The sequence below is a fragment of the Engystomops pustulosus genome, chromosome 2, assembly GCF_040894005.1.
Source record: "Engystomops pustulosus chromosome 2, aEngPut4.maternal, whole genome shotgun sequence".
NCBI classification, from domain to species: domain Eukaryota; kingdom Metazoa; phylum Chordata; class Amphibia; order Anura; family Leptodactylidae; genus Engystomops; species Engystomops pustulosus.
The window spans coordinates 14505478-14529146 of NC_092412.1; the positions used below are offsets into that span (position 1 = coordinate 14505478).

Here is a 23669-nt window from a genome sequence, read left to right on the forward strand (position 1 = left end):
ATTTTCCATTACTGTGTGATTATTAGGTTATTACGATGCAGCCCCCCCCTCGCTCCATTTATATTTGGGCAGTAATGCAGAGCAGATGTTGTGCTGAACAGGCGCCACTTGTGATGTCATCCCTCCTCGCCACAGACAACACTGGGGGCACTGATGGCTGAGGGGAGGGGGTCCCCGCTCTGAGGGGCTTGTTTATATTACCAGAACTAAGATCTGCTCCCCAGGGAGGGGTCACGTGACCCCCTCCGCTGCCAGGAATGTGTGTGTGGGGGTAACATATGACCAAAGACCCCCCAGGGGCAGCTTCACTCAGCCCCCAATTATTGGGTCAGTGCCAGTACCTCCTCCCCCCTTGTACTAGCCCATGTTACCAATGTTATAGATATCACTGCACACCCCCTGCCCCCTACCCCCAGCCCAAAAGGCAACTCGGGTCCCGTCACAGGGAACAGAATGAGACCCAACATGTCATGTGACACCGTGACAATGACACATTCAGCTCTGCTACATCTGTGTGCCGAGTACTGGGCCGGAGCCCGGAGCATTGTACTTTCTGGCTATGGATGGTTCATATGACATAAGCACAATCTGCTGTGTGGCGGCCATTGTCAGGAGGACTTGGGGTTCCACTGCCCCCCCTGGACCTAAGGGTTTCATGGTCCTTCCACCGCTACGCCTGTTGTATGTATAATATACTGTAGTATGTTCTAGGCTCCTCCCCTCTGGTCCTGTACTATGTATAATATACTGTAGTATGTCCTAGGCTCCTCCCCTCCGGTCCTGTACTATGTATAATATACTGTAGTATGTCCTAGGCTCCTCCCCTCCGGTCCTATTCTATGTATAATATATTGTAGTATGTTCTAGGCTCCTCCCCTCTGGTCCTGTACTATGTATAATATACTGTAGTATGTTCTAGGCTCCTCCCCTCTGGTCCTGTACTATGTATAATATACTGTAGTATGTTCTAGGCTCCTCCCCTCTAATCCTGTACTATGTATAATATATTGTAGTATGTTCTAGGCTCCTCCCCTCCGGTCCTGTACTATGTATAATATACTGTAGTATGTCCTAGGCTCCTCCCCTCCGGTCCTATTCTATGTATAATATATTGTAGTATGTTCTAGGCTCCTCCCCTCTGGTCCTGTACTATGTATAATATACTGTAGTATGTTCTAGGCTCCTCCCCTCTGGTCCTGTACTATGTATAATATACTGTAGTATGTTCTAGGCTCCTCCCCTCTGGTCCTATTCTATGTATAATATATTGTAGTATGTTCTAGGCTCCTCCCCTCCGGTCCTGTACTATGTATAATATACTGTAGTATGTCCTAGGCTCCTCCCCTCTGGTCCTATTCTATGTATAATATATTGTAGTATGTCCTAGGCTCCTCCCCTCTGGTCCTATTCCATGTATAATATATTGTAGTATGTTCTAGGCTCCTCCCCTCTGGTCCTGTACTATGTATAATATATGGTAGTATGTTCTAGGCTCCTCCATTTTTGCGAAATAGGATAAAGTGACGTTGTCCTGAACTTTAATCATCTCATAAACTGTGGTCAAAATTCAATATTAATTAAGACCATAAAAAATCCACAAGAGAAAAACAAATCTGGGTCAGCAACATATAAATACATTGTGAGTGCAACCAGTAGCAGGAGAATAGTGAGTGCAGCTCTGGAGTATAATACAGGATGTAACTCAGGATCAGTACAGGATAAGTAATGTCATGTATGTACACAGTGACTGCACCAGCAGCAGAATAGTGAGTGCATCTCAGGTGTATCTCGTCAGCTCGTTAACTCTCTGTTGCTGTGAGAGGCTGTGTGCTGCTGCTGCTCCTGAGCTCCAGGGAAAACCACCTCCACCTGGGGCCTGCTCTCTCCTCTCCCAGGGAGGGAGTGGGTTTTCAGGCATGAGCCAGGGCAGCAAGTCCCAGGCTCCTGCTTCCCGGTCTAGGCCGGCGGGAGGCAGGGGTAGCCAGGAACCGGCCAGCGCTGCGGAAGCCTTGGGGGTGAGAAGATCTGCAAGGAACAGCAGCAATGCTGCTCCAAGTACCCCCAGGCCAGCTAAGGCTTCAAAAAGCGCCAAAACCCCAGGAAAGCTGGACACCTCGGGAAAGCTGGGTACCTCGGAAAAGCTGGATACCGCGGGAAAGCTGAGTGCTCAGAGAGGTGAGGCTGACCTCAGTGAAGAGGGCTGGGGAATGCTGAGGACCCGGGAGTCTATTTCCACCTATGCCTCCCGGGCTCTGGGCCACCTCTCTGAGTACGAAGAAGCCAGCAAGACGGTGAGGAGACTGCGGGAGGAGCTCAGGTGCGCCCATGCCAGGGCAAGCTCTGCCCCAAAGAGGAAGAAGGAGCAGATTATGGCAGAGATTTCCAGGCTCCAGACTAACATCCAGGCCTTGGAGGAGAGGAAGGTTTACCTGCTGGAGAGGAGCGGACCATTCAAGGAAAAGATCCTTAATGATGAGCGGTTCCGGGAGATGGAGGAGGAGAAGCAGAGGCGGCTGATGGGGCTTCAGCCTGAGAGTCAGACGGAGGAGGAAAGTCCGGTGCCGTGCAGTGGGCCCCCTGCAGGACAAGCGGCCATGTCATCTGGCTGCGGTTCTGCCGGCCCGGGTGAGGATAGTGACAGCCACCAGGGAGGGGCGCTGATGGAGGAGATCCGACGGCTCGAGTCCCCTGTGCACCTCCAGGACTTTACTTTTGGAGACGATCTGCCGGAGGATGCACCGGGGGGCAGCAAACCACGAAAGAAGAAGACCAAATCCGTGGAAGTGGTGAGTCTAGTCTACAGCCCCCTCCCCGTAAAACCCGAGTCGGCCGCAGGGTCAGCTCACTGTGCGAGCCCCGTTACCCAGCCCAGCACGGGTCCTACAGTGGACTCAGTGCCAGGGAGCGGGGAGATTACAGGTGTGACATCTGATGTGGCGATGGGCTCCGTCTCTGTTTGTGGTAACAGTGGGGGAGCAGGGGAGGCATCGGCCGCAAGGCCGGACAGTAAGGGCGGCTCGGCTGTTGCGATACCATCCAAATCCAGTGCTGTGGTGCGTCCCCCAGTGGGAGGGGGGGATAGCCCGGCACTGGTGGCAGCTTCCGGTGCCTCGGCGCCTCTTCATGCTGTTGCCGCTGATCACTTGGTTATGGAGCGGCGGCAGCGTGGAGGGGTCGCTGAGGCTGAGGGCTCTGGACCTCCCAAGCCTAAAGTACTGTTTTGTGTTGGTGTTGGAGACAGTCTGCAGAGGAGTGCTGAGGAAGGTGGGGATCAGCGGCGCCACATACCAGCCAAAGATCAGCGGCGACTCTTACCTTCCTCTAAGAAAAGTAAAATAACATCTGCTACCGATGATGCGGAGGGCACAAGTGTGACACAAGTTGGGGTCCCCTCTGGGCGATGCGCTGCGGGGGGACCCCCGTCCCTTGTGCCTGAAGATGCGGAGGTGGTCTTGTCTGCTAATATTGCTGCTGGTCCAGCCAGTGTGAGTGGAGTCAGTAATGTTGTGGTGGATAATGTGAATGGTGTGAGTGGTGGAGAACCGTTACCAGTTATGGGGATGACTGATGGAGTGACTGGGGGTGTGAGTGGCGCGGCTGAGTATAACATGCAGGTGGGTAGTGTTAATGTGGTGGGTGCAGGGGTTGGTCCGGTTGCTCCCCCAGTGGCGGCCCCTATTAAGAGCTATGCCAGTGTCGCTGCTGGGGGAAGTAGGGTTCCATCATCCTCGTCTCTGGGCTCTGGGGACGGCTTTTTGCAACGGCGCCTCCTGCAGGCCTTACAGAAGGGAGAAAGGACGATCAATGTAGCGGGGCAGGAGGTTGATTTGTCGTTTTGGATAGAGAGGCACGGCCTGTCTGCCTTCCGAGAGCAAAGAGGCAGGGAGACATCATGGTCGCTCCCGACAACCGGGCCGGGTGCTAACCGTAGGAATGTGGTCCGTCTTCGGTGGCGTGGCAGTGATGTGTGTCCCCCTCGGGCACGGGTAGTTGAGCTGCTGCTGAAGATGGACTTCAAGGCGGCTGACATCTTTGCCTTGATCCATCCCTATGGTACATCTGAGTTTGATATCAGCTTTGTTCGGCCGGAGGGGCTTGAGCTCTTCTGGTCCAACTATGAGCTGAGATACAACGAGCCCGAGTGGCGGGACTTTGCTGTGCAAGCAGTGTCCCGCCAGAGCGAACTCAAGAAAGTGACCGTTCTTACCCGTAACGAATCATTATCTTGCTTTGACATCATGACCTGGATAAATCGTTATGGAGAGGTACTGGGAGTACCGGAAAAAAATCGTGATGAGTATGGTATCTGGTCAGGGGCCTGGACCTTCATGGTAAAGTTGAGGCGTTCAGGTAACTCAGTCGCCCACATCCCTTCATCAGCCTTCCTGGGGAGGGATCGGATCCTGATCTTCTACCGGGGGCAGCCTAAGCTGTGTCACAGGTGCGGTGACCCCACACATTTCAGCGCAAACTGCACCGTGCAGAAGTGTGCGTTGTGTGGGGGTGTCGGCCATCTCGCTGCATCCTGTACAGGGCAGATTAGGTGTAACCTGTGTGGTGATCTCGGTCACCCGTACAGTCGTTGTCCTCTTTCCTTCGCTAATGCGGGCTCAGCCTCAGCGGATGAAAGCCATGAGGCTGAATCTGCTGGGGAGGGGACTAGCAGAGGCGGAGGAATGGAGGGGCCAGGGAAGAAAGACAGGAAAAAGACGCCTGCCCAGCTAAGGCGTCTAGAGAAGCGTCAACAGGAGAGAGAGCGGGGGGAGTCTCGGGCTGCTGGGACAACCTCTGGCGCTCTCCTAGAGACCACACCTGTCGCTGAGGCCCCAGGGGAGGATGTACTGGATGAGGAGGTCAGGAGGATCGAGAGAGAGGAAGGTGCCACGTCCTCAGACTCCTCCCATTATGAGAGTATGGACGAGGATAATAGGGCGTGGCTAGAGGAAAAGCGTAAGCGTGGCGCCAAAAAGAAGAAAAAGGGTAAAAAGAAGGGAGGTGTAAGATCTTCTCCCTCCCTGACTAAGGTACCCAAGGAAGGTGCAACCGACCCCCCGCTGGTCGAACTTTCAAATCGATTCCTGGCCCTGGATGGAGCCTCTCCTGCCGATGGAGGGGCTGAGGGTGAAGGGCCAGAGGTAGCGGAGCCTGCAGGAGGTGCCGAGTCTCCCCCTGGGGAGTCAGGGTCCTCAGGAGGGGAGACTGGCCCAGAGTCTGGAGACGAGGATGAGGGGGCAGGTCCTGGATCTGCCCCTGAAGCATCAGAGGTGAGGGAGATGGACACCACAATATGTCTAAAAAGGGGGTGTTCATTTCCCGAGGGTGGTGGTAAGATGGGTAAAAAGAAAGCCGTCTAACTCAATCACTCATGATGGCGGCACCCACTCCGTTGACGCTGGCGTCCATTAATGTCGCCAGCATTAAGTCTGATGCGGCTAGATTTGCGGCCTTTGATTTTCTCGGCCGTGTTGAAGCCGACATTTTATTTTTGCAGGAGACCAGGCTGCCAGATTTGGCGGCCGTGTTTAAAGCTAAGAGGGAATGGAGACACGGGCCTTCCTATTGGTCTCTTGCGGCCGAGCCGTATAGCGGAGTGGCGGTACTTTTTACCGCACCGGTAGAATGCCGACGAGTTATTGAGTTAGAAATGGGGAGGTGCCTGATCCTGGATGTCCTCATGAAGGGACAAGAACTTCGCCTAATTAACATCTATGGTCCCCAGTCAAAGTGGGACAGGAAGTGTCTCTTTATGAGGATCAAGCCCTACCTTTTTACAAGTCGGCAGGTGGTCTTTGGAGGGGACTTCAATGCTGTCACGAGGTCCCAGGATAGGGGAGGTTCCAGAGACAAGCTGACTTATGATAGCGTCGCTCTTAATAGTATAGCTAGTGAGGCTCGCCTGGTGGATGTCCACATCCGGCACACCCCAGGCCACCCGGGGTTCACCTATTATAGGGGTAGCTGCAGGTCTAGAATAGACAGGTTTTATTTAAAGGAGGAAGCCATTTCTTCACCAGTGTCCGTTGTTGAGGTGGAGTTCTCCGACCACTGTTTAATTTTGTTTTCTCTGAATGTTACAGAGACCCCCCGGATGGGAAGAGGCTACTGGAAGCTCAATTCGTCTCTCCTGGAAGAAGCGGAGATCAGACAATCCTTTGAGGACTTTCTTCAGAGCCAGGTACCATTGCTGGGCCTTTGTAGCAGTAAGTCAGAGTGGTGGGAGATGCTCAAGAAAAGGGTGGCGAGATTCTTCCGCCAGCTCTCGAGCCTCAGGAGCCTGGACAGGTACCGCCTGTATCAGGGCCTGAGGAGGAAACTCGAGCATCTCGTCTCGACTGGGGGTAGTCGTGAGGACATCTCCAGAGTGAAATCCTTGCTGAAGAGGTGTCAGTACGATAGACACGCATCTTTGGTTTTTGAGAGGGATTACGGGAAATACCGCTCGCCCGACCCTTACAGAAACTGCAAGATGTCAGTGAATGGTAAAGTTGTCACAGGACTGGTTGACAGTACGGGATCCCTGAAAAGGTCCAGATCAGGGATTCTGGAGGTCGTCAGATCCTTCTACTCGCACCTCTTGGGCAGGAAGGATCTAGATCGGGATGTGATGTCGGATTTCCTGGCAGAAACTGTCCCTGAGCCAGGAGTAGACCCCTCTCTTGATGTTTTGACAGAGATGATCAGGGAAGAGGAAGTCAGCCGGGCGATTGAAGGGCTCGCCCTCAAGAAATCGCCAGGCCCGGATGGCTTAACATCTGAGTTTTATAAGACCTTTAAGGACGCCTTGGTTCCCCTCTTGACTGAGGTATTCAATGAGTGTCTTTCCTCGGGCGCTCTGCCGAAGTCAATGAGGAGGTCAGCCCTGATCATCCTGTCAAAGGGTAAGGACCGATCTCGTGTTGAGAACTGGCGTCCCATAGCGCTTCTCAATACGGACAGAAAGGTTTTGGCAAAGGTGCTGTTTAATCGGCTGGTGCAGTTTGCGCCCCGGCTCCTTTCGGGGACCCAGCACTGCTCTGTTCCAGGCCGCAGTACATTTAGTGCTGTGCTTTGTGTCCGGGAGGCAGTGGAGCAGGGCAGGGCTGGTAACTGGAAGGGGTACTTGCTGTCCTTGGATCAGGCAAAAGCGTTTGATCGGGTTAACCACGAGTACCTCTGGTCTGTCCTTCTGAGGTATGGCCTGCCGGGGGAGTTTGTCAATTGGCTGAAAGTTTTGTACGCAGGGGCAGAGAGTTTCCCGCTTGTGAACGGTTGGATTGGCCGCTCTTTTGAGGTCGGGTCTGGTGTTCGCCAGGGTTGTCCTCTGAGCCCACTTTTATACGTGTTCGCGATTGACCCATTCCTTAGGAGGGTTGATCGTGGGCCGTTGGTGGGAGTCGGGATGGATCGGGCAGCACCGGAAGCCACTCTAAAGGTGGTAGCGTATGCCGATGATGTCACCCTTTTCGTGTCCTCGGGAGGGGAGGCGCAATGGGTGATGTCAGAGGTTGACCGCTACTCAGATGCTTCTGGGTCCAAGATCAACCGGGATAAGTGTGAGAGTCTCTGGCTGGGAGAGGGGGATCCGGGCTTTGATCTCCCGGACACTCTTCCAGGGCCCCAGGACTCTGCCAAAGTTCTCGGCATCGAATTTGGCCAGGGGGATTACCCCATGCAAAACTGGGACGGCAGGCTTAAGATCGCCGCTCAGAAGGTGGACCAGTGGAAGGGTTGGTCTTTGACCCTCAGAGAAAGGGTTAACCTGATCAAAACTTACCTGCTCCCGTTGCTGATTTATCTGGGCAGTGTGTGCATGTTGCCAGAACCCCTCTGGACTCGGGTCTACAGTCTGTTCTTCCAGCTGTTATGGGGGAATAGGCTGAACCTAATCAAGAGGGAGGTTACTTACCGCACGAGGAGACAAGGAGGGTTGTGTATGGTCAACCCTGTGGTGTTCCTAGTGAATACCTTTCTTAAGATCAATGTAGCAAACCTCTGGAAAGAGAGGGCTCCTCCGTGGGTATACTCCTGTAGGGGATGGTTTCGGCCTTTCTTCCAGGAATGGGAGACAGGAGGGCAAGTGAAGGATCTCCGTACACCGCATGGGCATCTTCCGGCTTACGCTACCCCGGTTCTGAAGGTGATTCGCCGGTGGGGTCTGGGAATGTGGGAGATCAGGACCATGTCGAGGAAAATCCTTGACAAGAGGGTCCTGTTGACCCATTTCCAGAAGCCTCTGGCCCTCAGGGATTGCCCAAGTCGGGATCTTGGGGTGGGTTTAGGTCTTTTGAATTCCATCAGGATCCCCTTGAAGTTTTGGGACGTGACTTGGCGCTGCTTCCATGGAAAGCTGTGTGTGAGGGACAATCTGAAGTGTAGGAGCTCTGAGGAAAGGGGTTGTCCCCGGGAGGAGTGCGGTGGTCTGCTGGAGAGCATGGACCACTTCCTGCTTCAGTGCCCCTTTAACACAGAGGTGTACAACCGGGTGGGCGCTTCCATCCATTGGCCCGGGTTGGCCGGTCTCTCCTATGCGGAGTGGGCCTATGGAGCATTCAGAGGCCTGGGTGGCCGGGACCGCTGCACGTTATTCCTAGTTAGCCTAGTGGTCAGGTACCACACGTGGAACGCACGGTGTTTAGTATCGACGCAGCGTAAAATCCTCCCGGTGGATGAGGTGGTTAGGAACATTCTGGGTGACCTGGTGAAGGTGCGCTCTCTGGAGTATGAGAGGCTGGGCACGGGGAGGGCCTCTCTCCTTTGGAGGGGGTTCTCCTTTAGTGTCCCTTAGTCTGTCATCTCCTCTCCTGGTGTTGGGCTGAAGCTGCACTGTAGATTTTTGTTTTGTGTTCTGAGCATGTAGTGATGTAGGGCTTGCAGGCGCCGAACCTGGGCTTTATGTGGTTTGTATTTATGTTGTTTAGACTTTAATTGTATTCTGTTTTCTTTGTTATGTTGTAAATACTGTATATATTGTATATAGTGGGGCTTGGGACATAGTGTTAGGTTGGGAGGGGGGTGATGGTGGTGGGATTTACATTGACCTTGGACTCTATGACCCTGGGCACTGGTCTGGACTACTTAACGCAAACTTTGGACGTTAGACCAGTGTCTGGGGGGAAGGGGAGGGTGCGGGCGAGGGATTTAGTTTAGTGTAGTGTTATGTGTATTCTGTGTTTGTTATTATATATTTATAAAAAAAAAAAAAAAAAAAAAAAAAAAAAAAAAAAAATGGGTGTGGGATGTGATCTGTGTGGGGTGGTTTGTTATTAGAGGGTGTGGGGTGGGTTTATGTATATTTATAGTCATTTATGTTTATTTGTGGGTGTGGCTTGTCTTATTGTTTATTGGTTTGGTTGAGGGTGTGACAATCGGTTGGGTGGGGGTTGTAGTATTTGGTGTTTATACATTTTGGTGTATTTTAAGTTATTGTTTTAGCTAGGAGTGAATGTGGCTGGACCAGCAGGTAAGATATTGTATATATTTTGTATATATTATGTATTATGTTTGGTTTGTATTGTTATGTTTTTTATTTTTATATAAAATAAAAGATCTACAGGATGTAACTCAGGATCAGTACAGGATAAGTAATGTCATGTATGTACACAGTGACTGCACCAGCAGCAGAATAGTGAGTGCAGCTCTGGGGTATAATACAGGATGTAACTCAGGATCAGTACAGGATAAGTAATGTCATGTATGTACACAGTGACTGCACCAGCAGCAGAATAGTGAGTGCAGCTCTGGAGGATAATACAGGATGTAACTCAGGATCAGTACAGGATAAGTAATGTCATGTATGTACACAGTGACTGCACCTCCAGCAGAATAGTGAGTGCAGCTCTGGAGTATAATACAGGATGTAACTCAGGATCAGTACAGGATAAGTAATGTCATGTATGTACACAGTGACTGCACCAGCAGCAGAATAGTGAGTGCAGCTCTGGAGTATAATACAGGATGTAACTCAGGATCAGTACAGGATAAGTAATGTCATGTATGTACACAGTGACTGCACCAGCAGCAGAATAGTGAGTGCAGCTCTGGAGTATAATACAGGATGTAACTCAGGATCAGTACAGGATAAGTAATGTCATGTATGTACACAGTGACTGCACCAGCAGCAGCATAGTGAGTGCAGCTCTGGGGTATAATACAGGATGTAACTCAGGATCAGTACAGGATAAGTAATGTCATGTATGTACACAGTGACTGCACCAGCAGAATAGTGAGTGCAGCTCTGGAGTATAATACAGGATGTAACTCAGGATCAGTACAGGATAAGTAATGTCATGTATGTACACAGTGACTGCACCAGCAGAATAGTGAGTGCAGCTCTGGAGTATAATACAGGATGTAACTCAGGATCAGTACAGGATAAGTAATGTCATGTATGTACACAGTGACTGCACCAGCAGCAGAATAGTGAGTGCAGCTCTGGGGTATAATACAGGATGTAACTCAGGATCAGTACAGGATAAGTAATGTCATGTATGTACACAGTGACTGCACCAGCAGAATAGTGAGTGCAGCTCTGGAGTATAATACAGGATGTAACTCAGGATCAGTACAGGATAAGTAATGTCATGTATGTACACAGTGACTGCACCAGCAGAATAGTGAGTGCAGCTCTGGAGTATAATACAGGATGTAACTCAGGATCAGTACAGGATAAGTAATGTCATGTATGTACACAGTGACTGCACCAGCAGAATAGTGAGTGCAGCTCTGGAGTATAATACAGGATGTAACTCAGGATCAGTACAGGATAAGTAATGTCATGTATGTACACAGTGACTGCACCAGCAGCAGAATAGTGAGTGCAGCTCTGGGGTATAATACAGGATGTAACTCAGGATCAGTACAGGATAAGTAATGTCATGTATGTACACAGTGACTGCACCTCCAGCAGAATAGTGAGTGCAGCTCTGGAGTATAATACAGGATGTAACTCAGGATCAGTACAGGATAAGTAATGTCATGTATGTACACAGTGACCGCACCGGTAGCAGAATAGTGAGTGCAGCTCTGGAGTATAATACAGGATGTAACTCAGGATCAGTACAGGATAAGTAATGTCATATATGTACACAGTGACTGCACCAGCAGCAGGATAGTGAGTGCAGCTCTGGAGTATAATACAGAATAAGTGATGCATATTCACCTCATTGGGAATGATTTGAGGTGCCAGAAGTGGGACTGGATCTTATAGGGCACTGAGCAGACAGTGAGCGGCGGTATCCTCACCCTATAACACCTGGCACCTGCAGTAACCTGACCCCCACCTCTCAGGTGTCGCCCCCTGACTGGCTGCACCAACTCATTAATAATGGAGGAGAAGACTGGAAGCAGCGCCGGATGTAGGACACAGGAGAGAAGATCCACAGCCGGAGAGAGAGACGGACAGCACAGTAAGTAAATCACTATCATATAGAAATATCCCTTCTAATAGGGTCCAGGGCACTGGTAGTATTGAAGTCAGAGGAGTAAACGGGGGTTCAGAATGTGTGTAGGGGGACCCGTAACCGTATAGCGGTAGAAAACAGTTCTACAGTATATAGTAGTTATATTCCTGTACATAGGGGGCAGTGTTACAGTAGTTATATTCCTGTACATAGGGGGCAGTATTATAGTAGTTATATACTTGTACATAGGGGGCAGTATTATAGTAGTTATATTCCTGTACATAGGGGGCAGTATTATAGTAGTTATATACTTGTACATAGGGGGCAGTATTATAGTAGTTATATTCCTGTACATAGGGGGCAGTGTTATAGTAGTTATATTCTTGTACATAGGGGCAGTATTATAGTAGTTATATACTTGTACATAGGGGGCAGTATTATAGTAGTTATATTCCTGTACATAGGGGGCAGTATTATAGTAGTTATATTCTTGTACATAGGGGGCAGTATTATAGTAGTTATATTCCTGTACATAGGGGGCAGTATTATAGTAGTTATATTCCTGTACATAGGGGGCAGTGTTATAGTAGTTATATTCCTGTACATAGGGGGCAGTATTATAGTAGTTATATTCTTGTACATAGGGGGCAGTATTATAGCAGTTATATTCCTGTACATAGGGGGCAGTATTATAGTAGTTATATTCTTGTACATAGGGGACAGTATTATAGTAGTTATATTCTTGTACATAGGGGGCAGTATTATAGTAGTTATATTCCTGTACATAGGGGGCAGTATTATAGTAGTTATATTCCTGTACATAGGGGGCAGTATTATAGTAGTTATATTCCTGTACATAGGGGGCAGTATTATAGTAGTTATATTCTTGTACATAAGGGGCAGTATTATAGTAGTTATATTCCTGTACATAGGGGGCAGTATTATAGTAGTTATATTCTTGTACATAGGGAGCAGTATTATAGTAGTTATATTCTTCTACATAGGGGGCAGTATTATAGTAGTTCTATTCTTTTACATAGGGGGCAGTATTATAGTAGTTATATTCCTGTACATAGGGGGCAGTATTATAGTAGTTATATTCTTGTACATAGGGGGCAGTGTTATAGTAGTTATATTCTTGTACATAGGGAGCAGTATTATAGTAGTTATATTCTTGTACATAGGGGGCAGTATTATAGTAGTTATATTCCTGTACATAGGGGGGCAGTATTATAGTAGTTATATTCCTGTACATAGGGGGCAGTATTATAGTAGTTATATTCTTGTACATAGGGGGCAGTATTATAGTAGTTATAACCCTGTACATAGGGGGCAGTATTATAGTAGTTATATTCTTGTACATAGGGGACAGTATTATAGTAGTTATATTCTTGTACATAGGGGACAGTATTATAGTAGTTATATTCTTGTACATAGGGGACAGTATTATAGTAGTTATATTCTTGTACATAGGGGACAGTATTATAGTAGTTATATTCTTGTACATAGAGGACAGTATTATAGTAGTTATATTCTTGTACATAGGGGGCAGTATTATAGTAGTTATATACTTGTACATTGGGAGCAGTATTATAGTAGTTATATTCTTGCACATAGGGGGCAGTATTATAGTAGTTATATTCTTGTACATAGGGGGCAGTATTATAGTAGTTATATTCCTGTACATAGGGGCAGTATTATAGTAGTTATATTCTTGTACATAAGGGGCAGTATTATAGTAGTTATATTCTTGTACATAGGGGGCAGTATTATAGTAGTTATATTCCTGTACATAGGGGGCAGTATTATAGTAGTTATATTCTTGTACATAAGGGGCAGTATTATAGTAGTTATATTCCTGTACATAGGGAGCAGTATTATAGTAGTTATATTCTTGTACATAGGGGGCAGTATTATAGTAGTTATATTCCTGTACATAGGGGGGCAGTATTATAGTAGTTATATTCCTGTACATAGGGGGCAGTATTATAGTAGTTATATTCTTGTACATAGGGGGCAGTATTATAGTAGTTATAACCCTGTACATAGGGGGCAGTATTATAGTAGTTATATTCTTGTACATAGGGGACAGTATTATAGTAGTTATATTCTTGTACATAGGGGACAGTATTATAGTAGTTATATTCTTGTACATAGGGGACAGTATTATAGTAGTTATATTCTTGTACATAGGGGACAGTATTATAGTAGTTATATTCTTGTACATAGAGGACAGTATTATAGTAGTTATATTCTTGTACATAGGGGGCAGTATTATAGTAGTTATATTCCTGTACATAGGGGACAGTATTATAGTAGTTATATTCCTGTACATAGGGGGCAGTATTATAGTAGTTATATTTCCAAAACGTCCTCCATGACGGCCCACTTGGAGGATGCCCCTTGACCTCTGTAGGGACAGGAAGCAGAGAGGTTAAAAGCCTCCCCCCCGCATCCTCCCGCCAGTGTCTTCCTGTCCCTACAGAGGGCAGGTAGAGAGGGTCTCTCTCTCCTCCAAGTGGGGGGGGAGGGACGTTTTGTTCCTATGCAAGAGAGCACTTACCTGGGGTTACGCCGACCTATTGCAGGTCGTAGTTCCCCTCCGGATCGGGGCCACGGCTGGACTCTTCCCCGGGGGTTCCTCCCTGGCTCTAGGTGGATCCGGATCTTCCGTCTTCACCCGCGGCCGAGCAGGGCTTACGCGAGGACGCGTGGCGCCTGGGGGAACCTCCGTTCCCAGGCGTCCTTTGCGCTCCGTGACGACTTCCGGTCGCGACCGGAAGTAGGCCGAATCGTCACGGAGGACTGCTGTACCGCTGTACCGCCACCTGCATGGGGGATGGGCTCCCCGATAAGGTATTTAACGAGGTGGGTTGCTAATTTTGGCGTTCACTCGTAGCGTTACAGTGTACTGTGGTTGTGCCGTCCCAGACTTCCTTACTATGGCTGATGAGGCAGACTTGGGCCTACTCCACCCTTCTGGTCACGTAAGTGGTGCTGTATGGCATGGTCTTATGGTATCTATGATACATATTGAGCCCCAAGTTAGTTAAATTTCCTCACCTTTCCCCCTTAGGATAAAGAACAAGGGTCTAAGGGGAAAGGCAAAGAGGACAGACCTGAGAGGTCTGAGAAATCCAGCAAGTCCGACCGTTCTATCAGGAGTAGGACCCCTGCTAGGAAATGTAATATGTGCCTCCAGGTTTTGCCCGAATCATATGTAAAACCTATATGCAGACCATGTATCGATGAATTTATGCGGTCTGAAAAAGTTTCTTTCATGGATGAGTTAAAATCCTTTATTGAAGATAAAGTGACAGCATCTGTGGCGTCAGCTACACAAAAAGATCCGCCTCCTAAAAAACCTAGACTGGCGGACATCTCCTCATCAGATGAAGAAACCTATGATTCAGAGGGTCCGTCTTGTTCCCTGGCAGATACTGAAGAGCAAGATTCCCAGGACTTCAGTCAGAGATTGGATTCTCGTCACCTGTTCCAGATAGATGATCTGGATAACCTCTTGAAGGCAATCCGCGAAACTTTGAATATCGAAGAAGAAGTTCCCTGTATGTCTCGGGAGGACGAGTTGTTCGGGGGCCTAAGGGCTAAAAAACAACGTGTTTTTCCGGTTAACGAAACCTTGAAAGGGTTGATTACAGAGGAATGGAAAGACCCAGAGAAGAAGATCCTAACCTCTAAGAGCTTTAAGAGACGCCTCGTCTTTGATCAAGAGGTCTCTAAGGTTTGGGACTCCGTTCCGAAAGTAGATGTACAGGTGACAAAGGTGGTCAAAAAAACAGACCTTCCCTTCGAGGACTCCGCTCAGCTCAGGGATCCTATGGACCGAAAATCTGACGCGCTTCTTAAAAAAGCCTGGGAGACGTCGATGCTTAGCTTAAAATCTAACATATCAGCTACATCAGTTGCAAGGACCCTCTACTTCTGGCTGAACGAGCTGGAATCACATATTAGAGAAGGTACCCCCAGAGCATCCTTACTGGACAGCATTCCGCTCCTAAGATCCGCCACGGCATTCTTAGCAGATGCCTCCGCCGAGGGCGTCCGCTTCGCTGCAAAGGAAGGTGCATTAACAAACGCAGCAAGAAGAGCCTTATGGCTGAAACAGTGGGGCGGCGATATACGATCAAAATCAAAACTCTGCAGCATCCCGTTCACAGGAGATTTCGTTTTCGGTCCTGAATTAGACAACATCCTAGAAAAAGCCTCTGATAAGAAGAAGGGGTTTCCAGAAAACAAGACATCCTCCAGGAAACCTTCCTTTCGTCCCTTCAAGAACCCTAAAGATTCCTTTCGCGGGAAAGGTAAACAGGGGCGCTGGAGCTACCCTAAGGGAGGCAGAGGTAGGGGGTTTCTGTTCTCCAATCCTCCAGACAACTCGGGGGGAAAGAAGCAATGACGCCAGAGTGGGGGGGCGTCTTCTACAGTTCATCACTCAGTGGACAAATATCACCTCAAATCCTTGGGTCTTGAACATCATCAGTTCCGGTTACAAAATAGAATTCAGCACCTACCCCCCCTCAAGATTTGTCTCGCCTTCATCCTATACTTCTCCTTCTACCCATTTTCTTATTTGGCAGGAGGTATCATCCCTCATTCAATCCGGAGTGGTGATTCCAGTTCCGCAGGACCAAGAAAAGTCGGGCTTCTACTCTCCACTATTCCTGGTCAAGAAACCAAACGGGTCGAACAGGCTGATTATAAATCTGAAATCCCTAAACAACTTCATCACTTACAGGAGATTTCATATGGAATCGGTAAGATCCGCTACTCAGCTTATATATACCGACCACTATATGTGCACGATAGACCTTCGGGACGCCTACTACCACATTCCTATTCACCACTCCTCTCAAAAGTTCCTCAGATTTTCAGTCTTTTCTCCAGAGGGTTCTATCCTCCACTTTCAATTCCGGGCTCTACCCTTTGGTATTTCTTCAGCTCCGAGAGTTTTTACAAAAGTCATGGTGGAGGTTGTTGCTTTCCTGAGGCTACAGAGGGTGTCTATTGTACCATATTTAGACGACCTTCTGATTATAGGGAAGAACAGATCAGATCTTATCACAGCAAGAGATTTTACCATGAGAAAACTCTCAGATCTGGGGTGGATAATCAACCCCCAAAAATCCGATCTGTCTCCCTCCACTCACAAGAAGTTCCTAGGGGTAATGTTGAACTCTACTCTTATGATGTCCTTTCTCCCTCAGGAAAAAGCCGACGGGTTAAGACTCCAGATCCGCTCCTTCAGGAGGAAGACCTCCATTACAATCAGAGGAGCAATGAAAATCCTGGGTCTCCTCACGGCCTGCATTTCATCCGTAGCTTGGAGCCAGAGCCATTGTCGCACTCTGCAAAGCTGGATTCTCCGTTCTTGGAACCGGAGAACCTCGGGATTGGACAGGAAAATCATCATTCCATCCTCGGTAAAAAGAGATCTGCAATGGTGGTTGGAAACAAAACATCTGGAGAAAGGGGTTGCCTGGCACTGCCTTCCGTGTCTGACCATCACGACCGATGCAAGCAGCCTAGGCTGGGGAGCAGTCTTCCCTTCGCATTACGCCCAGGGACCCTGGACCCCTTCACTTGCAAAGAAACCTTCAAACTATCGGGAACTACGAGCCGTCTGGGAAGCCTTAAGGTCCAACCCTCTTCTAGTGAAGAATCAACATGTCCATATCCTAACAGACAACACCACGGCGGTGTCTTACCTAAGGCGACAAGGAGGTACGAGGTCAATAGCTCTTTCCTCCCTGACTCGCACCATCTTTTTCTGGGCAGAAGAGAACCTACTATCTCTTTCCGCAACTCACCTAAGAGGAGTTTTGAATACGGAGGCAGACTTCCTCAGCAGGAGAGTGATTTCTCCCAACGAATGGTGCTTAAATCAGGAAATCTTCAGCCAGTTGACAGAGCTCTGGGGCACTCCGCAAGTCGACTTATTCGCCACAAGGGAGAATTCAATGTGTCATCTATACTTCTCTCTGGAGGCAAGGGAGCCGAAGGATCGACTAGACGCCTTCAGTCATCCTTGGACCGAACCTCTCTCCTACGCCTTTCCCCCTATTCCCTTGGTCGCAAGGGTCCTCAGGAAGATCCTTATGGACCAGGCAAGGGTAATACTCATCTGCCCGAACTGGCCAAAAAAGGGCTGGTACCCTTTGCTGACATCCCTGGCCATCCAACAACCAGTGATATTGCCTCCAAGGAAGGATCTTCTACGTCAGGGTCCTATCTTCCATCCAGACCCGGAGAAGCTACAATTGGCGGCGTGGATCCTGAGTCCGATTTTTTAAGATCACAGGGCCTCTCCAGAGCGGTGGTAACCACACTCAAGGCAAGTAGGAAAAAAGTTACTTTTAACATATATCACAAAATTTGGAAGAAATTTGTGTCTTTCTGTGGGGATAATCCTCCATCTCAACTCAACCCAAATATTTTCCAGATCCTGGACTTTCTTCAGAAGGGCCTGGAATTGGGCCTATCCACTAGCACCTTGAAGGTGCAGGTCTCGGCCCTGGGAGCCTTTTTCGATCTCCCCTTAGCGGACCACAGGTGGGTCAAGCGTTTTATCTCGGCCTCCTCCAGAATCAGACCTCAGGTTCTCAGGAGGACCCCTACGTGGGATCTCACCCTAGTGTTAGACGCTCTTTCCAGACCTCCTTTCGAACCTCTGGAGAGCTCTAACATTAAAAATTTAACGCTAAAAACTACTCTACTGATTGCTGTTACCACAGCCAAGAGGTTGGGGGAGCTCCAGGCTATTTCCATCAGGGAACCCTATATGCGCATTCTTCCTGACTGTATTGTTCTTACTCTAGACCCCGGGTTCGTTCCCAAAGTGGTATCAGATTTCCACCGGAACCAGGAGATTACCCTCCCGTCCTTCTACGAAAATCCTTCTTCGAATGACGAAGCCTCATGGCATCTTCTAGACGTAAGAAGGGTTGTACTAGCTTATCTGCAGGCTACAGAACCCTGGCGCATTGATCATAACTTATTTATTCAATTCCAGGGGAAAAATAAGGGGAGAAAAGCTTCCAAGATCTCAATAGCAAGATGGCTTAAGTCGGCCATTTCCACATGCTATACCTTACAAGGGAAGGAAGTTCCTTCTAATTTAAAGGCTCATTCCACCAGGGCTATGTCAGCCTCCTGGGCCGAAAGAAGAGGCGCATCACTTGAGCAGATCTGCAAAGCGGCCACCTGGGCGTCAACATCTACATTCATTAAACACTATCGTCTGGATTTACCAAGTTCGCAGGACCTCTCCTTCGGAAGGAGGGTTCTACAGGCAGTTATCCCACCCTAGAGTTTCTACTAATCTGGTAGATCTCCAAGTGGGCCGTCATGGAGGACGTTTTGGAAATGGTGAATTAGTACTCACCGGTAATTCGGTTTCCATCTAGTCCTCCATGACGGCCTATATATTTCCCTCCCTATGGTTTTACTGTACCATAAGATGTATGTGAACATTTAACATACAAATAAAAAATTTTTTTTTCGTTACCTTCCACCGGTGTAGTTATTTGGTAGACACTGGCGGGAGGATGCGGGGGGGAGGCTTTTAACCTCTCTGCTTCCTGTCCCTACAGAGGTCAAGGGGCATCCTCCAAGTGGGCCGTCATGGAGGACTAGATGGAAACCGAATTACCGGTGAGTACTAATTCACCATTCTTGTACATAAGGGGCAGTATTATAGTAGTTATATTCTTGTACATAGGGGGCAGTATTATAGTAGTTATATTCCTGTACATAGGGGGCAGTATTATAGTAGTTATATTCTTGTACATAAGGGGCAGTATTATAGTAGTTATATTCCTGTACATAGGGAGCAGTATTATAGTAGTTATATTCTTCTACATAGGGGGCAGTATTATAGTAGTTCTATTCTTGTACATAGGGGGCAGTATTATAGTAGTTATATTCCTGTACATAGGGGGCAGTATTATAGTAGTTATATTCCTGTACATAGGGAGCAGTATTATAGTAGTTATATTCTTCTACATAGGGGGCAGTATTATAGTAGTTATATTCTTGTACATAGGGGGCAGTATTATAGTAGTTATATTCTTGTACATAGGGGCAGTATTATAGTAGTTATATTCCTGTACATAGGGGGCAGTATTATAGTAGTTATATTCTTGTACATAGGGGGCAGTGTTATAGTAGTTATATTCTTGTACATAGGGAGCAGTATTATAGTAGTTATATTCTTGTACATAGGGGGCAGTATTATAGTAGTTATATTCTTGTACATAGGGGCAGTATTATAGTAGTTATATTCCTGTACATAGGGGGGCAGTATTATAGTAGTTATATTCCTGTACATAGGGGGCAGTATTATAGTAGTTATATTCTTGTACATAGGGGGCAGTATTATAGTAGTTATAACCCTGTACATAGGGGGCAGTATTATAGTAGTTATATTCTTGTACATAGGGGACAGTATTATAGTAGTTATATTCTTGTACATAGGGGACAGTATTATAGTAGTTATATTCTTGTACATAGGGGACAGTATTATAGTAACTATATTCTTGTACATAGGGGACAGTATTATAGTAGTTATATTCTTGTACATAGGGGACAGTATTATAGTAGTTATATTCTTGTACATAGAGGACAGTATTATAGTAGTTATATTCTTGTACATAGGGGGCAGTATTATAGTAGTTATATTCTTGTACATAGGGGGCAGTATTATAGTAGTTATATTCCTGTACATAGGGGCAGTATTATAGTAGTTATATTCTTGTACATAAGGGGCAGTATTATAGTAGTTATATTCTTGTACATAGGGGGCAGTATTATAGTAGTTATATTCTTGTACATAGGGAGCAGTATTATAGTAGTTATATTCTTGTACATAGGGGGCAGTATTATAGTAGTTACATTCTTGTACATAGGGGGCAGTATTATAGTAGTTATATTCTTGTACATAGGGGGCAGTATTATAGCAGTTATATACTTGTACATAGGGGGCAGTATTATAGTAGTTATATTCTTGTACATAGGGGGCAGTATTATAGTAGTTATATTCTTGTACATAGGAGGCAGTATTATAGCAGTTATATTCTTGTACATAGGGGGCAGTATTATAGTAGTTATATTCTTGTACATAGGGGGCAGTATTATAGTAGTTATATTCTTGTACATAGGGGGCAGTATTATAATACTGATACTCTGTTATGTGTTGTCCTCTGCAGTTGGGATCATGGTTTCTCCCGCCATCGCTTTGGCTTTCATTCCATTCATTATCACGGTGATTATCCGTTACCGCCATTACTTCCTGCTCTTCTATCGCGCTGTCATTGTGCGCCGTATTCAGGATTATCTTACTGGGATCCCGCGTGAGGAGAGGGCCTTCCAGTACGTTATCACACACGCCATCCCCGGAGACCCTCAGCATGTGCTCAATACATTCGACCAATATTGTTATCACAGTGAATACCTGAGTAACATCGGCCCCCAGAAAGGTAAATTGTCCCGGGAGCCGCCATATTGTGCTCATATCTGTTGTGTATATCGAATATTTGTGGTTATTTCTTCACAGGGAAGATCCTGGATCGGCTGATCTATGAGAACGCGCCCCTCAATGTGCTGGAGCTGGGCACGCAGTGCGGCTATGCCACCATCATCATGGCGCAGGCGCTGCCCCTGGGCGCCAGGCTCTACACTGTGGACGCCAATCCCAGGAAAGCGGCAGTGGCTGAGAAGGTGATCAGGCTGGCGGGGTTCGATGATGATACGGTGAGATATGAGTTTATGAATCTGGGACCTTCCACCCTTTAGCTGGGACCTTTCACCATTAATCTGGGACCATGACTCAATCTGCTAATGTGACCATGAATCTGGGACCATACCCCGGACAGTATTATTCCTTCCATGTGCCCCCCCAAACAGTAAAATGTGCCCTCAGTGTCCCTTATGCACATTGCCCATGAACTGGGACCATGCCCCTTTCATTTAGGGTTCCTGACCCATAATCTGGGGCCATTACCCTCGATTTGGGACTGTTCTCCTTAATCTAGGACTGTCCGCTTTCAATCTGGAAGCTTACATCCATAATCTGCGACTGTGACGGTGAATCCAGGACCGCTCACGTTCAGTTTGGTACTGTGATCCTGAATCTGGGACTGTGCCCCGGACAGTATTATTCCTACCAAGTTCCCCCCCAACCCCCCCCCCCCCCACAAAAAGTAAAATGTGCCCTCACTGTCCCCCATGCACAGTGTCCCCGAATCCAAGACTGTGTCCCTGCCCACCCGCTGTCCCTTTTAATTTGTGATTCTGCCCTTTAATCTGGGACCTCGATTTTGGACAAGGCTCCGGAATATGGGACTTTTCCACCTAAATCTGCGACCGTGACCCTGAATCTGGGACTGTCCACCTTGAATTTGGGGTTATGACTCTATTAATAACCTCATGGGCATTGTATGGGTCAGTAGGGCACAGGGGTGACCCCACCACCACCACTCGCACCCATCTGACAAGTGCTCCCCCGGTATCTGTGCTCACTCCGTGTTCTATCCTCCCCGCCTGTAGGTGGAGCTGCTAGTCGGACCCTCCGATGACATCATAGCGCAGCTGAAGGACAAGCACGGCGTGCAGAAACTGGACTTCATCTTCATGGATCACGGGAAGCGCTGCTACCTGCGGGACCTGCAGCTGCTGGAGGAGGTGGGACTGCTGCAGGAGGGGACCCTCATCCTGGCCGACAATGTCCTCTTCCCCGGGGCCCCCCATTTCCTACAGTACGTCAAGACGTGCGCGAAGTATCAGCTGAAGATGCACCGCGGACACCTGGAATACTTCCGCTACATCCGGGACGGCATGGCTGAGCTCACCTACACCAAACTGCAGTGACCCCGCCAGATAGACCCTAAGTCCGTGCTCCGCCCCTTTCTACGGGATGAGGTCATGTGACTGCGGTTACCTGGCGGCATTGGGTCGTGTCCAAGTCACAGTAAAATCCGGACCTTGATGGTTTTCCATGAGAACAAGGACCAAAGGACCTGCAGTTTTATTGTGATTCGTACATGAGCAAATGTTTCCAACTGTAACAAACCCTCAGCTGCGGGAAATACAACACTATCTTATGAATCAAAATAATGTTCCCATTCACTAACAGCAAGCGGAGATCTGGAAAATTTCCTGCTGTGGCTTTGTTACAATGTTATATCCAGTCATCATTCATTGCACTGATACATTGTAACAAACTATCAGGACAAATGACATAGATGTGTTCTCTGGTGTATTAAAGAGGTTTTTAGACTTTTTTTTTAAATTTTCCAAATAAAACCTACAACAGAAAAGAGAAAGCACGGGTCCATCGGTATAGGTGTGTGACAATGGAAATCAATGTGTGACCTCTGGGTGTCCTAGTCTGCCTCAGCCTGATCGCACTGCCAAGGGTTGGTGTTGGAAGTGTCACATGTGAAGCCGGGTACGAGAACTTGAGGGCAGGATAATTTTTAGGTTTTTTTTCACAATATCAGTATCTCTCGTCATGTAAAACATCTCTGCCTATTACTTTAATTTCCTATGTGCTGCAGTTTCTTTGCTATCCTTCTCAGTTTAGACTGTCCCTGCAGTAGCTGTCTCCCCTGACTGTGCTGCTTATCTCTCTGCGACCATAAAGTATTTAAACAAAAAAATTGGACACATGATGCTCTCAGTTTATAGCTAGCTGGAGAGCTTTTTCAGTGCAGATCTGTGGACACACAGAAAAAGTTCTGCAGAACCACAGACTGAGATGGAGAGAATAATAGGGAACAGGCGAAACTTTTTCCTGACTATACTGTCTCTCTCATGCAGAGATAATCATCAGACACAATCATCACAGCAGGGAAGTAGTTAAGCATTAGTAATCGGACAGCACAGACAATACACTACTTGTTACACTGCTGGTTTTTACTACTTATTACATTCTCCATTTAAACATCCTGTATGTACAGTATTTTTCAGACTATAAGGTGCACCGGATTATAAGGCGCACCATAAATAAATGCCTGCTGAAACATCTAGTTTCATATGTAAGGCGCACTGGATTATAAGGCGCACCTGATTATAAGGATGAATGACCAGCAGGTGGCAGACTAGTGCACAGTATAAGGCAGCTGTAAGGCGTACCTTTGATTTCTGAAGGATTTTTTGTGCACCTTATAGTCCGAAAAATACGGTACACACTATGCTGAGCTCAGTGGATTTGCATGCAGGGAATAACCCTGCGTTCGCTGATAACTAGGTTTACATAAAGCATCTTGGGAAGTG

General features: G+C 47.6%; 1 protein-coding gene across 1 annotated transcript; it reads left to right on the forward strand.

Annotated features, from left to right (window-relative positions):
* Positions 1-5: 5 nt before the first annotated feature.
* LOC140116416 (transmembrane O-methyltransferase homolog) lies at positions 6-22655 on the forward strand. Its single transcript, XM_072132945.1, has 5 exons — positions 6-681; positions 11266-11384; positions 20603-20872; positions 20950-21146; positions 21942-22655. The coding sequence occupies exons 1-5, from the start codon at positions 560-562 to the stop codon at positions 22260-22262; spliced, it is 1029 nt and encodes a 342-aa protein (XP_071989046.1). The 5' UTR covers positions 6-559; the 3' UTR covers positions 22263-22655.
* Positions 22656-23669: the final 1014 nt, after the last annotated feature.